The sequence below is a fragment of the Scyliorhinus torazame genome, chromosome 3 (assembly GCF_047496885.1).
Source record: "Scyliorhinus torazame isolate Kashiwa2021f chromosome 3, sScyTor2.1, whole genome shotgun sequence".
Classification (NCBI taxonomy): domain Eukaryota; kingdom Metazoa; phylum Chordata; class Chondrichthyes; order Carcharhiniformes; family Scyliorhinidae; genus Scyliorhinus; species Scyliorhinus torazame.
The window spans coordinates 3,957,196-3,972,102 of record NC_092709.1 but is presented as its reverse complement, the minus strand read 5'-3'; the positions used below and the strand labels follow the sequence as shown (position 1 = coordinate 3,972,102).

General features: G+C 56.8%; 1 protein-coding gene across 1 annotated transcript in view; it reads right to left on the bottom strand.

The window, feature by feature from the left end:
• LOC140408254 (NACHT, LRR and PYD domains-containing protein 3-like) overlaps window positions 1-14,907 on the bottom strand; it is a 132,573-nt gene that overhangs the window by 91,071 nt on the left and 26,595 nt on the right. The window contains exon 2 of the mRNA XM_072495210.1: window positions 1,659-1,927. Within this exon, the coding sequence (XP_072351311.1) occupies window positions 1,659-1,927 (269 nt within the window). The remainder of the gene's footprint in view (window positions 1-1,658; window positions 1,928-14,907) is intronic.

Sequence of the window (14,907 nt, the reverse complement as noted above, 5' to 3'; positions counted from 1 at the left end):
CACAGTCTAATCAATGGACAGTCTACTTACCCCTGGACACAGTCTAATCAATGGACAGCCTACTTACCCCTGGACACAGTCTAATCAATGGACAGCCTACATACCCCTGGACACAGTCTAATCAATGGACAGTCTACTTACCCCTGGACACAGTCTAATCAATGGACAGCCTACTTACCACTGGACACTGTCTAATCAATGGACAGCCTATTCACCCCTGGACACAGTCTAATCAATGGACAGCCTACTTGCCCCTGGACACAGTCTAAACAATGGACAGTCTACTTACCCCTGAAAATAGTCTAATCAATGGACAGCCTACTTACCTTGGACATAGGCTAATCATTGGACAGTCTACTTACCCCTGGACACACTCAAATCAATGGACAGTCTATTCACCCCTGGACACAGTCTAATCATTGGACAGTCTACTTTGCGCTGGACACAGTCTAATCAATGGACAGTCTACATAACACTGGACACAGTCTAATCAATGAACAGCCTACTTGCCCCTGGACACAGTCTATTCAATGGACAGTCTACTTACCCCTGGACACAGTCTAATCAATGGACAGTCTACGTACCGCTGGACATAGTCTAATCAATGGACAGTCTACTTACCCCTGGACACAGTCTAATCAATGGACAGTCTACTTACCCCTGGACACAGTCTAATCAATGGACAGTCTACTTACCCCTCGACACAGGCTAATCATTGGACAGTCTACTTTGCCCTGGACACAGTCTAATCAATGGACAGCCTACTTCCCACTGGACACAGTCTAATCAATGGACAGTCTACTTACCACTGGACACAGTCTAATCAATGGACAGTCTATTCACCCCTGGACACAGTCTAATCAATGGACAGTCTACTTAGCCCTGGACGCAGTCTCATCAATGGACAGTCTACTTACCCCTGGACACAGTCTCATCAATGGTCAGTCTACTTAGCCCTGGACACAGTCTAATCACTGGATAGCCTACTTACCCCTGGACACAGTCTAATCAATGGTCAGTCTACTTAGCCCTGGACTCAGTCTAATCAATGGACAGTCTACTTGCCCCTGGACACAGTCGAATCAATGGACAGTCTACTTACCCCTGGTCACAGTCTAATCAGTGGACAGTCTACTTACCCCTGGACACAGTCTAGTCATTGGACAGTCTACCTTGCCCTTTGACACAGTCTAATCATTGGACAGTCTACTTACCCCTGGACACAGTCTAATCAATGGACTGCCTACTTACCCCTGGACACAGTCTAATCAATGGACAGCCTACTTACCACTGGACACAGTCTAATCAATGGACAGTCTATTCACCCCTGGACACAGTCTAATCAATGGGCAGCCTACTTGTCCCTGGACACAGTCTAATCAATGGACAGTCTACTTACCCCTGGGCACAGTCTAATCAATGGACTGCCTACCTACCCCTGGACACAGTCTAATCATTGGACAGTCTACTTACACCTGGACACAATCTAATCAATGGTCAGTCTATTCACCCCTGGACACAGTCTAATCAATGGACTGCCTACCTACCCCTGGACACAGTCTAATCATTGGACAGTCTACTTACCCCTGGACACAATCTAATCAATGGTCAGTCTATTCACCCCTGGACACAGTCTAATCAATGGACAGTCTACGTACCTCTGGATATAGTTTCCTTTTCAGACACATATTTGGTTTTCTGGAAGAGTGAACAGAATTGCTGAGCCATCAGTTCCCCACGGCAGTCGATAATATCCAGCAGGGCCCGCACCTTCCTCCTGGGCCCAGGATTATACTTCACATCTTCAAAATCGTCTTCTGAAAGTATCTCGATTTGCAAAGCATGATCCAGAATACAGTCGATTCTGTCTCCAAGCTCATTGACGAGTTTCACTCGGTTTCTGCGGAGCAGCTGAAGTGATGAGACGCTGTAAATAAGGAAGAAAACCTCTGTCACAACCTGAAGAGGGCTTTTATAGCCATTGTGAAACTTTATTCAGCACCAATATCGTTAGCTGTTGTTGTGAAGAAAAGGAAAGGATTAAGATTTGAATTGCACCCTATCACTTCACAACGTAACTCCCATCTACCGGGTTACAGTTCCCCATGGATTCAATAACATGAGAAGCACTGTCAGAGGGACAGTACTGAGGGAGTGCCGCACTGTCAGAGGGACAGTACTGAGGGAGTGCTGCACTGTCAGAGGGTCAGAACTGAGGGAGTGCTGCACTGTCAAAGGGTCAGAACTGAGGGAGTGCCGCACTGTCAGAGGGTCAGTACTGAGGGAGTGCCGCACTGTCAGAGGGTCAGTACTGAGGGAGTGCCGCACTGTCAGAGGGACAGTACTGAGGGAGTGCTGCACTGTCAGAGGGTCAGAACTGAGGGAGTGCTGCACTGTCAAAGGGTCAGAACTGAGGGAGTGCTGCACTGTCAAAGGGTCAGAACTGAGGGAGTGCCGCACTGTCAGAGGGTCAGTACTGAGGGAGTGCTGCACTGTCAGAGGGTCAGAACTGAGGGAGTGCCGCACTGTCAGAGGGACAGTACTGAGGGAGTGCTGCACTGTCAGAGGGTCAGTACTGAGGGAGTGCTGCGCTGTCAGAGGGACAGTACTGAGGGAGTGATGCACTGTCAGAGGGTCAGAACTGAGGGAGTGCCGCACTGTCAGAGGGACAGTACTGAGGGAGTGATGCACTGTCAGAGGGTCAGAACTGAGGGAGTGCCGCACTGTCAGAGGGTCAGTAATGAGGGAGTGCCGCACTGTCAGAGGGTCAGTACTGAGGGAGCGCTGCACCGTCAGAAGGTCAGTACTGAGGGAGCGCCGCACTGTCAGAGGGTCAGTACAGAGCGAGTGTTGCACTGTCAGAGGATCAGTACTGAGGGAGTGCCGCACTGTCAGAGGGTCAGTACTGTGGGAGTGCCGCACTGTCAGAGGGTCAGTACTGAGGGAGTGCCGCACTGTCAGAGGGTCAGTACTGAGGGAGTGCTGCACTGTCACACGGTCAGAACTCAGGGAGTGCCGCACTGTCAGAGGGTCAGTACTGAGGGAGTGCCGCACTGTCAGACGGTCAGTACTGAGGGAGTGTCGCACCGTCAGAAGGTCAGTACTGAGGTAGCGCCGCACTGTCAGAGGGTCAGTACTGAGCGAGTGCTGCACTGTCAGAGGGTCAGTGCTGAGGGAGTGCCGCACTGTCAGAGGGTCAGTACTGTGGGAGTGCCGCACTGTCAGAGGGTCAGTACTGAGGGAGTGCTGAACTGTCAGAGGGTTAGTACTGAGGGTGTGCCGCACTGTCAGAGGGTCAGTACTGCGGGAGCGCTGCACTGTCAGAGGGTCAGTACTGAGGGAGGGCCGCACTGCCAGAGGGTCAGCACTGAGGGAGTGCCGCACTGACAGAGGGTCAGTACTGAGGGAGTGCTGCACTGTCAGAAGGTCAGTACTGAGGGAGTGCCGCACTGTCAGAGGGTCAGTACTGAGTGAGTGCCGCACTGTCAGAGGGTCAGTACTGAGGGAGTGCTGCACTGACAGAGGATCAGTACTGAGGGAGTGCTGCACTGTCACACGGTCAGAACTCAGGGAGTGCCGCACTGTCAGAGGGTCAGTACTGAGGGAGTGCCGCACTGTCAGACGGTCAGTACTGAGGGAGTGTCGCACCGTCAGAAGGTCAGTACTGAGGTAGCGCCGCACTGTCAGAGGGTCAGTACTGAGCGAGTGCTGCACTGTCAGAGGGTCAGTGCTGAGGGAGTGCCGCACTGTCAGAGGGTCAGTACTGTGGGAGTGCCGCACTGTCAGAGGGTCAGTACTGAGGGAGTGCTGAACTGTCAGAGGGTCAGTACTGAGGGTGTGCCGCACTGTCAGAGGGTCAGTACTGAGGGAGCGCTGCACTGTCAGAGGGTCAGTACTGAGGGAGGGCCGCACTGCCAGAGGGTCAGCACTGAGGGAGTGCCGCACTGACAGAGGGTCAGTACTGAGGGAGTGCTGCACTGTCAGAAGGTCAGTACTGAGGGAGTGCCGCACTGTCAGAGGGTCAGTACTGAGTGAGTGCCGTACTGTCAGAGGGTCAGTACTGAGGGAGTGCTGCACTGACAGAGGATCAGTACTGAGGGAGTGCTGCACTGTCAGAGGGTCAGTACTGAGTGAGTGCTGCACTGTCAGAGGGTCAGTACTGTGGGAGTGCCGCACTGTCAGAGGGTCAGTACTGTGGGAGTGCCGCACTGTCAGAGGGTCAGTACTGAGGGAGTGCCGCACTGTCAGAGGGTCAGTACTGAGGGAGTGCCGCACTGTCAGAGGGTCAGTACTGAGTGAGTGCCGCACTGTCAGAGGGTCAGTAATGAGGGAGTGCTGCACTGACAGAGGTTCAGTACTGAGGGAGTGCTGCACTGTCAGAGGGTCAGTACTGAGGGAGTGCTGCACTGTCAGAGGGTCAGTACTGTGGGTGTGCCACACTGTCAGAGGGTCAGTACTGAGGGAGTGCTGCACTGTCAGAGAGTCGGTACTGAAGGAGTGCTGCACTGTTAGAGGATCAGTACTGAGTGAATGCCGTACTGTCAGAGGGTCAGTACTGAGGGAGTGCTGCACTGTCACATGGTCAGTACTGAGGGAGCGCCACACTGTCAGAGGGTCAGTACTGAGGGAGTGCCGCACTGTCAGAGGATTAGTACTGAGGGAATGACGCACTGTCAGAGGGTCAGTACTGAGGGAGTGCCGCACTGTCAGAGGGTCAGTACTGAGGGAGTGCCGCACTGTCAGAGGGTCAGTACTGTGGGAGTGCCGCACTGTCAGAGGGTCAGTATTGAGGGAGTGCTGCACTGTCAGAGGGTCAGTACTGAGGGTATGCTGCACTGTCAGAGGGTCAGTACTGAGGGAGTGCTGCACTGTCAGAGGGTCAGTACTGTGGGAGTGCCGCACTGTCAGAGGGTCAGTACTGAGGGAGTGCTGCACTGTCAGAGGGTCAGAACTGAGGGAGTGCCGCACTGTCAGAGGGTCAGTATTGAGGCAGTGCTGCACTGTCAGAGGATCAGTACTGAGGGAATGCCGCACTGTCAGAGGGTCCGTACTGAGGGAGCGCTACACTGTCAGAGGGTCAGTACTGTGGGAGTGCCGCACTGTCAGAGGGTCAGTACTGAGGGAGTGCCGCAATGTCAGAGGGTCAGTACTGAGGAATGCCGCACTGTCAGAGGGTCAGTACTGAGAGAGTGCTGCACAGTCAGAGGGTCAGTACTGAGGGAGTGCTGCACTGTCAGAGGGTCAGTCCTGAGGGAGTGCCGCACTGTCAGAGGGTCAGTACTGAGGGATTGCCGCACTGTCAGAGGATCAGTACTGAGGGAATGCCGCACTGTCAGAACGTCAGTACTGAGGGAGTGCCGCACTGTCAGAGGGTCAGTACTGAGGGAGTGCTGCACTGTCAGAGGGTCAGTACTGAGGGAGTGCCGCACTGTCAGAGGGTCAGTACTGAGGAAGTGCCGCATTGTCAGGAGGGTCAGTACTGAGGGAGTGCTGCACTGTCAGAGGGTCAGTACTGAGGAAGTGCCGCACTGTCAGAGGGTCAGTACTGAGGGAGAGCTGCACTGTCAGAGGGTCAGTCCTGAGGGAGTGCCGCACTGTCAGAGGGTCAGTACTGAGGGAGTGCCGCACTGTCAGGAGGTCAGTACTGAGGTAGCGCCGCACTGTCAGAGGGTCAGTACTGAGCGAGTGCTGCACTGTCAGAGGGTCAGTACTGAGAGAGTGCCGCACTGTCAGAGGGTCAGTACTGTGGGAGTGCCGCACTGTCAGAGGGTTAGTACTGAGGGAGTGCTGCACTGTCAGAGGGTCAGTACTGAGGGAGTGCCGCACTGTCAGAGGGTCAGTACTGAGGGAGCGCTGCACTGTCAGAGGGTCAGTACTGAGGGAGGGCCGCACTGCCAGAGGGTCAGCACTGACGGAGTGCCGCACTGTCAGAGGGTCAGTACTGAGGGAGTGCTGAACTGTCAGAGGGTCAGTACTGAGGGTGTGCCGCACTGTCAGAGGGTCAGTACTGAGGGAGCGCTGCACTGTCAGAGGGTCAGTACTGAGGGAGGGCCGCACTGCCAGAGGGTCAGCACTGAGGGAGTGCCGCACTGACAGAGGGTCAGTACTGAGGGAGTGCTGCACTGTCAGAAGGTCAGTACTGAGGGAGTGCCGCACTGTCAGAGGGTCAGTACTGAGTGAGTGCCGTACTGTCAGAGGGTCAGTACTGAGGGAGTTCTGCACTGACAGAGGATCAGTACTGAGGGAGTGCTGCACTGTCAGAGGGTCAGTACTGAGGGAGTGCTGCACTGTCAGAGGGTCAGTACTGTGGGAGTGCCGCACTGTCAGAGGGTCAGTACTGTGGGAGTGCCGCACTGTCAGAGGGTCAGTACTGAGGGAGTGCCGCACTGTCAGAGGGTCAGTACTGAGGGAGTGCCGCACTGTCAGAGGGTCAGTACTGAGTGAGTGCCGCACTGTCAGAGGGTCAGTACTGAGGGAGTGCTGCACTGACAGAGGTTCAGTACTGAGGGAGTGCTGCACTGTCAGAGGGTCAGTACTGAGGGAGTGCTGCACTGTCAGAGGGTCAGTACTGTGGGTGTGCCACACTGTCAGAGGGTCAGTACTGAGGGAGTGCCGCACTGTCAGAGGGACAGTACTGAGGGAGTGCTGCACTGTCAGAGGGTCAGAACTGAGGGAGTGCTGCACTGTCAAAGGGTCAGAACTGAGGGAGTGCCGCACTGTCAGAGGGTCAGTACTGAGGGAGTGCTGCACTGTCAGAGGGTCAGAACTGAGTGAGTGCCGCACTGTCAGAGGGACAGTACTGAGGGAGTGCTGCACTGTCAGAGGGTCAGAACTGAGGGAGTGCTGCACTGTCAAAGGGTCAGAACTGAGGGAGTGCCGCACTGTCAGAGGGTCAGTACTGAGGGAGTGCTGCACTGTCAGAGGGTCAGAACTGAGGGAGTGCCGCACTGTCAGAGGGACAGTACTGAGGGAGTGCTGCACTGTCAGAGGGTCAGTACTGAGGGAGTGCTGCGCTGTCAGAGGGACAGTACTGAGGGAGTGATGCACTGTCAGAGGGTCAGAACTGAGGGAGTGCCGCACTGTCAGAGGGACAGTACTGAGGGAGTGATGCACTGTCAGAGGGTCAGAACTGAGGGAGTGCCGCACTGTCAGAGGGTCAGTAATGAGGGAGTGCCGCACTGTCAGAGGGTCAGTACTGAGGGAGCGCTGCACCGTCAGAAGGTCAGTACTGAGGGAGCGCCGCACTGTCAGAGGGTCAGTACAGAGCGAGTGTTGCACTGTCAGAGGATCAGTACTGAGGGAGTGCCGCACTGTCAGAGGGTCAGTACTGTGGGAGTGCCGCACTGTCAGAGGGTCAGTACTGAGGGAGTGCCGCACTGTCAGAGGGTCAGTACTGAGGGAGTGCTGCACTGTCACACGGTCAGAACTCAGGGAGTGCCGCACTGTCAGAGGGTCAGTACTGAGGGAGTGCCGCACTGTCAGACGGTCAGTACTGAGGGAGTGTCGCACCGTCAGAAGGTCAGTACTGAGGTAGCGCCGCACTGTCAGAGGGTCAGTACTGAGCGAGTGCTGCACTGTCAGAGGGTCAGTGCTGAGGGAGTGCCGCACTGTCAGAGGGTCAGTACTGTGGGAGTGCTCACTGTCAGAGGGTCAGTACTGAGGGAGTGCTGAACTGTCAGAGGGTCAGTACTGAGGGTGTGCCGCACTGTCAGAGGGTCAGTACTGCGGGAGCGCTGCACTGTCAGAGGGTCAGTACTGAGGGAGGGCCGCACTGCCAGAGGGTCAGCACTGAGGGAGTGCCGCACTGACAGAGGGTCAGTACTGAGGGAGTGCTGCACTGTCAGAAGGTCAGTACTGAGGGAGTGCCGCACTGTCAGAGGGTCAGTACTGAGTGACTGCCGCACTGTCAGAGGGTCAGTACTGAGGGAGTGCTGCACTGACAGAGGATCAGTACTGAGGGAGTGCTGCACTGTCACACGGTCAGAACTCAGGGAGTGCCGCACTGTCAGAGGGTCAGTACTGAGGGAGTGCCGCACTGTCAGACGGTCAGTACTGAGGGAGTGTCGCACCGTCAGAAGGTCAGTACTGAGGTAGCGCCGCACTGTCAGAGGGTCAGTACTGAGCGAGTGCTGCACTGTCAGAGGGTCAGTGCTGAGGGAGTGCCGCACTGTCAGAGGGTCAGTACTGTGGGAGTGCCGCACTGTCAGAGGGTCAGTACTGAGGGAGTGCTGAACTGTCAGAGGGTCAGTACTGAGGGTGTGCCGCACTGTCAGAGGGTCAGTACTGAGGGAGCGCTGCACTGTCAGAGGGTCAGTACTGAGGGAGGGCCGCACTGCCAGAGGGTCAGCACTGAGGGAGTGCCGCACTGACAGAGGGTCAGTACTGAGGGAGTGCTGCACTGTCAGAAGGTCAGTACTGAGGGAGTGCCGCACTGTCAGAGGGTCAGTACTGAGTGTGTGCCGTACTGTCAGAGGGTCAGTACTGAGGGAGTGCTGCACTGACAGAGGATCAGTACTGAGGGAGTGCTGCACTGTCAGAGGGTCAGTACTGAGGGAGTGCTGCACTGTCAGAGGGTCAGTACTGTGGGAGTGCCGCACTGTCAGAGGGTCAGTACTGTGGGAGTGCCGCACTGTCAGAGGGTCAGTACTGAGGGAGTGCCGCACTGTCAGAGGGTCAGTACTGAGGGAGTGCCGCACTGTCAGAGGGTCAGTACTGAGTGAGTGCCGCACTGTCAGAGGGTCAGTAATGAGGGAGTGCTGCACTGACAGAGGTTCAGTACTGAGGGAGTGCTGCACTGTCAGAGGGTCAGTACTGAGGGAGTGCTGCACTGTCAGAGGGTCAGTACTGAGGAAGTGCCGCACTGTCAGAGGGTCAGTACTGAGGGAGAGCTGCACTGTCAGAGGGTCAGTCCTGAGGGAGTGCCGCACTGTCAGAGGGTCAGTACTGAGGGAGTGCCGCACTGTCAGGAGGTCAGTACTGAGGTAGCGCCGCACTGTCAGAGGGTCAGTACTGAGCGAGTGCTGCACTGTCAGAGGGTCAGTACTGAGAGAGTGCCGCACTGTCAGAGGGTCAGTACTGTGGGAGTGCCGCACTGTCAGAGGGTTAGTACTGAGGGAGTGCTGCACTGTCAGAGGGTCAGTACTGAGGGAGTGCCGCACTGTCAGAGGGTCAGTACTGAGGGAGCGCTGCACTGTCAGAGGGTCAGTACTGAGGGAGGGCCGCACTGCCAGAGGGTCAGAACTGAGGGAGTGCCGCACTGTCAGAGGGTCAGTACTGAGGGAGTGCCGCACTGTCAGAGGGTCAGTACTGAGGGAGTGCCGCACTGTCAGAGGGACAGTACTGAGGGAGTGCTGCACTGTCAGAGGGTCAGAACTGAGGGAGTGCTGCACTGTCAAAGGGTCAGAACTGAGGGAGTGCCGCACTGTCAGAGGGTCAGTACTGAGGGAGTGCTGCACTGTCAGAGGGTCAGAACTGAGGGAGTGCCGCACTGTCAGAGGGACAGTACTGAGGGAGTGCTGCACTGTCAGAGGGTCAGAACTGAGGGAGTGCTGCACTGTCAAAGGGTCAGAACTGAGGGAGTGCCGCACTGTCAGAGGGTCAGTACTGAGGGAGTGCTGCACTGTCAGAGGGTCAGAACTGAGGGAGTGCCGCACTGTCAGAGGGACAGTACTGAGGGTGTGCTGCACTGTCAGAGGGTCAGTACTGAGGGAGTGCTGCGCTGTCAGAGGGACAGTACTGAGGGAGTGATGCACTGTCAGAGGGTCAGAACTGAGGGAGTGCCGCACTGTCAGAGGGACAGTACTGAGGGAGTGATGCACTGTCAGAGGGTCAGAACTGAGGGAGTGCCGCACTGTCAGAGGGTCAGTAATGAGGGAGTGCCGCACTGTCAGAGGGTCAGTACTGAGGGAGCGCTGCACCGTCAGAAGGTCAGTACTGAGGGAGCGCCGCACTGTCAGAGGGTCAGTACAGAGCGAGTGTTGCACTGTCAGAGGATCAGTACTGAGGTAGTGCCGCACTGTCAGAGGGTCAGTACTGTGGGAGTGCCGCACTGTCAGAGGGTCAGTACTGAGGGAGTGCCGCACTGTCAGAGGGTCAGTACTGAGGGAGTGCTGCACTGTCACACGGTCAGAACTCAGGGAGTGCCGCACTGTCAGAGGGTCAGTACTGAGGGAGTGCCGCACTGTCAGACGGTCAGTACTGAGGGAGTGTCGCACCGTCAGAAGGTCAGTACTGAGGTAGCGCCGCACTGTCAGAGGGTCAGTACTGAGCGAGTGCTGCACTGTCAGAGGGTCAGTGCTGAGGGAGTGCCGCACTGTCAGAGGGTCAGTACTGTGGGAGTGCCGCACTGTCAGAGGGTCAGTACTGAGGGAGTGCTGAACTGTCAGAGGGTCAGTACTGAGGGTGTGCCGCACTGTCAGAGGGTCAGTACTGCGGGAGCGCTGCACTGTCAGAGGGTCAGTACTGAGGGAGGGCCGCACTGCCAGAGGGTCAGCACTGAGGGAGTGCCGCACTGACAGAGGGTCAGTACTGAGGGAGTGCTGCACTGTCAGAAGGTCAGTACTGAGGGAGTGCCGCACTGTCAGAGGGTCAGTACTGAGTGAGTGCCGCACTGTCAGAGGGTCAGTACTGAGGGAGTGCTGCACTGACAGAGGATCAGTACTGAGGGAGTGCTGCACTGTCACACGGTCAGAACTCAGGGAGTGCCGCACTGTCAGAGGGTCAGTACTGAGGGAGTGCCGCACTGTCAGACGGTCAGTACTGAGGGAGTGTCGCACCGTCAGAAGGTCAGTACTGAGGTAGCGCCGCACTGTCAGAGGGTCAGTACTGAGCGAGTGCTGCACTGTCAGAGGGTCAGTGCTGAGGGAGTGCCGCACTGTCAGAGGGTCAGTACTGTGGGAGTGCCGCACTGTCAGAGGGTCAGTACTGAGGGAGTGCTGAACTGTCAGAGGGTCAGTACTGAGGGTGTGCCGCACTGTCAGAGGGTCAGTACTGAGGGAGCGCTGCACTGTCAGAGGGTCAGTACTGAGGGAGGGCCGCACTGCCAGAGGGTCAGCACTGAGGGAGTGCCGCACTGACAGAGGGTCAGTACTGAGGGAGTGCTGCACTGTCAGAAGGTCAGTACTGAGGGAGTGCCGCACTGTCAGAGGGTCAGTACTGAGTGAGTGCCGTACTGTCAGAGGGTCGGTACTGAGGGAGTGCTGCACTGACAGAGGATCAGTACTGAGGGAGTGCTGCACTGTCAGAGGGTCAGTACTGAGTGAGTGCTGCACTGTCAGAGGGTCAGTACTGTGGGAGTGCCGCACTGTCAGAGGGTCAGTACTGTGGGAGTGCCGCACTGTCAGAGGGTCAGTACTGAGGGAGTGCCGCACTGTCAGAGGGTCAGTACTGAGGGAGTGCCGCACTGTCAGAGGGTCAGTACTGAGTGAGTGCCGCACTGTCAGAGGGTCAGTAATGAGGGAGTGCTGCACTGACAGAGGTTCAGTACTGAGGGAGTGCTGCACTGTCAGAGGGTCAGTACTGAGGGAGTGCTGCACTGTCAGAGGGTCAGTACTGTGGGTGTGCCACACTGTCAGAGGGTCAGTACTGAGGGAGTGCTGCACTGTCAGAGAGTCGGTACTGAAGGAGTGCTGCACTGTTAGAGGATCAGTACTGAGTGAATGCCGTACTGTCAGAGGGTCAGTACTGAGGGAGTGCTGCACTGTCACATGGTCAGTACTGAGGGAGTGCCACACTGTCAGAGGGTCAGTACTGAGGGAGTGCCGCACTGTCAGAGGATTAGTACTGAGGGAATGACGCACTGTCAGAGGGTCAGTACTGAGGGAGTGCCGCACTGTCAGAGGGTCAGTACTGAGGGAGTGCCGCACTGTCAGAGGGTCAGTACTGTGGGAGTGCCGCACTGTCAGAGGGTCAGTATTGAGGGAGTGCTGCACTGTCAGAGGGTCAGTACTGAGGGTATGCTGCACTGTCAGAGGGTCAGTACTGAGGGAGTGCTGCACTGTCAGAGGGTCAGTACTGTGGGAGTGCCGCACTGTCAGAGGGTCAGTACTGAGGGAGTGCTGCACTGTCAGAGGGTCAGAACTGAGGGAGTGCCGCACTGTCAGAGGGTCAGTATTGAGGCAGTGCTGCACTGTCAGAGGATCAGTACTGAGGGAATGCCGCACTGTCAGAGGGTCCGTACTGAGGGAGCGCTACACTGTCAGAGGGTCAGTACTGTGGGAGTGCCGCACTGTCAGAGGGTCAGTACTGAGGGAGTGCCGCAATGTCAGAGGGTCAGTACTGAGGAATGCCGCACTGTCAGAGGGTCAGTACTGAGAGAGTGCTGCACAGTCAGAGGGTCAGTACTGAGGGAGTGCTGCACTGTCAGAGGGTCAGTCCTGAGGGAGTGCCGCACTGTCAGAGGGTCAGTACTGAGGGATTGCCGCACTGTCAGAGGATCAGTACTGAGGGAGTGCTGCACTGTCAGAGGGTCAGTACTGAGGGAGTGCCGCACTGTCAGAGGGTCAGTACTGAGGGAGCGCTGCACTGTCAGAGGGTCAGTACTGAGGGAGGGCCGCACTGCCAGAGGGTCAGCACTGACGGAGTGCCGCACTGTCAGAGGGTCAGTACTGAGGGAGTGCTGAACTGTCAGAGGGTCAGTACTGAGGGTGTGCCGCACTGTCAGAGGGTCAGTACTGAGGGAGCGCTGCACTGTCAGAGGGTCAGTACTGAGGGAGGGCCGCACTGCCAGAGGGTCAGCACTGAGGGAGTGCCGCACTGACAGAGGGTCAGTACTGAGGGAGTGCTGCACTGTCAGAAGGTCAGTACTGAGGAAGTGCCGCACTGTCAGAGGGTCAGTACTGAGTGAGTGCCGTACTGTCAGAGGGTCAGTACTGAGGGAGTTCTGCACTGACAGAGGATCAGTACTGAGGGAGTGCTGCACTGTCAGAGGGTCAGTACTGAGGGAGTGCTGCACTGTCAGAGGATCAGTACTGAGGGAGTGCTGCACTGTCAGAGGGTCAGTACTGAGTGAGTGCTGCACTGTCAGAGGGTCAGTACTGTGGGAGTGCCGCACTGTCAGAGGGTCAGTACTGTGGGAGTGCCGCACTGTCAGAGGGTCAGTACTGAGGGAGTGCCGCACTGTCAGAGGGTCAGTACTGAGGGAGTGCCGCACTGTCAGAGGGTCAGTACTGAGTGAGTGCCGCACTGTCAGAGGGTCAGTAATGAGGGAGTGCTGCACTGACAGAGGTTCAGTACTGAGGGAGTGCTGCACTGTCAGAGGGTCAGTACTGAGGGAGTGCTGCACTGTCAGAGGGTCAGTACTGTGGGTGTGCCACACTGTCAGAGGGTCAGTACTGAGGGAGTGCTGCACTGTCAGAGAGTCGGTACTGAAGGAGTGCTGCACTGTTAGAGGATCAGTACTGAGTGAATGCCGTACTGTCAGAGGGTCAGTACTGAGGGAGTGCTGCACTGTCACATGGTCAGTACTGAGGGAGTGCCACACTGTCAGAGGGTCAGTACTGAGGGAGTGCCGCACTGTCAGAGGATTAGTACTGAGGGAATGACGCACTGTCAGAGGGTCAGTACTGAGGGAGTGCCGCACTGTCAGAGGGTCAGTACTGAGGGAGTGCCGCACTGTCAGAGGGTCAGTACTGTGGGAGTGCCGCACTGTCAGAGGGTCAGTATTGAGGGAGTGCTGCACTGTCAGAGGGTCAGTACTGAGGGTATGCTGCACTGTCAGAGGGTCAGTACTGAGGGAGTGCTGCACTGTCAGAGGGTCAGTACTGTGGGAGTGCCGCACTGTCAGAGGGTCAGTACTGAGGGAGTGCTGCACTGTCAGAGGGTCAGAACTGAGGGAGTGCCGCACTGTCAGAGGGTCAGTATTGAGGCAGTGCTGCACTGTCAGAGGATCAGTACTGAGGGAATGCCGCACTGTCAGAGGGTCCGTACTGAGGGAGCGCTACACTGTCAGAGGGTCAGTACTGTGGGAGTGCCGCACTGTCAGAGGGTCAGTACTGAGGGAGTGCCGCAATGTCAGAGGGTCAGTACTGAGGAATGCCGCACTGTCAGAGGGTCAGTACTGAGAGAGTGCTGCACAGTCAGAGGGTCAGTACTGAGGGAGTGCTGCACTGTCAGAGGGTCAGTCCTGAGGGAGTGCCGCACTGTCAGAGGGTCAGTACTGAGGGATTGCCGCACTGCCAGAGGATCAGTACTGAGGGAATGCCGCACTGTCAGAACGTCAGTACTGAGGGAGTGCCGCACTGTCAGAGGGTCAGTACTGAGGGAGTGCCGCACTGTCAGAGGGTCAGTACTGAGGAAGTGCCGCATTGTCAGGAGGGTCAGTACTGAGGGAGTGCTGCACTGTCAGAGGGTCAGTACTGAGGAAGTGCCGCACTGTCAGAGGGTCAGTACTGAGGGAGAGCTGCACTGTCAGAGGGTCAGTCCTGAGGGAGTGCCGCACTGTCAGAGGGTCAGTACTGAGGGAGTGCCGCACTGTCAGGAGGTCAGTACTGAGGTAGCGCCGCACTGTCAGAGGGTCAGTACTGAGCGAGTGCTGCACTGTCAGAGGGTCAGTACTGAGAGAGTGCCGCACTGTCAGAGGGTCAGTACTGTGGGAGTGCCGCACTGTCAGAGGGTTAGTACTGAGGGAGTGCTGCACTGTCAGAGGGTCAGTACTGAGGGAGTGCCGCACTGTCAGAGGGTCAGTACTGAGGGAGCGCTGCACTGTCAGAGGGTCAGTACTGAGGGAGGGCCGCACTGCCAGAGGGTCAGCACTGACGGAGTGCCGCACTGTCAGAGGGTCAGTACTGAGGGAGTGCTGAACTGTCAGAGGGTCAGTACTGAGGGTGTGCCGCACTGTCAGAGGGTCAGTACTGAGGGAGCGCTGCACTGTCAGAGGGTCAGTACTGAGGGAGGGCCGCACTGCCAGAG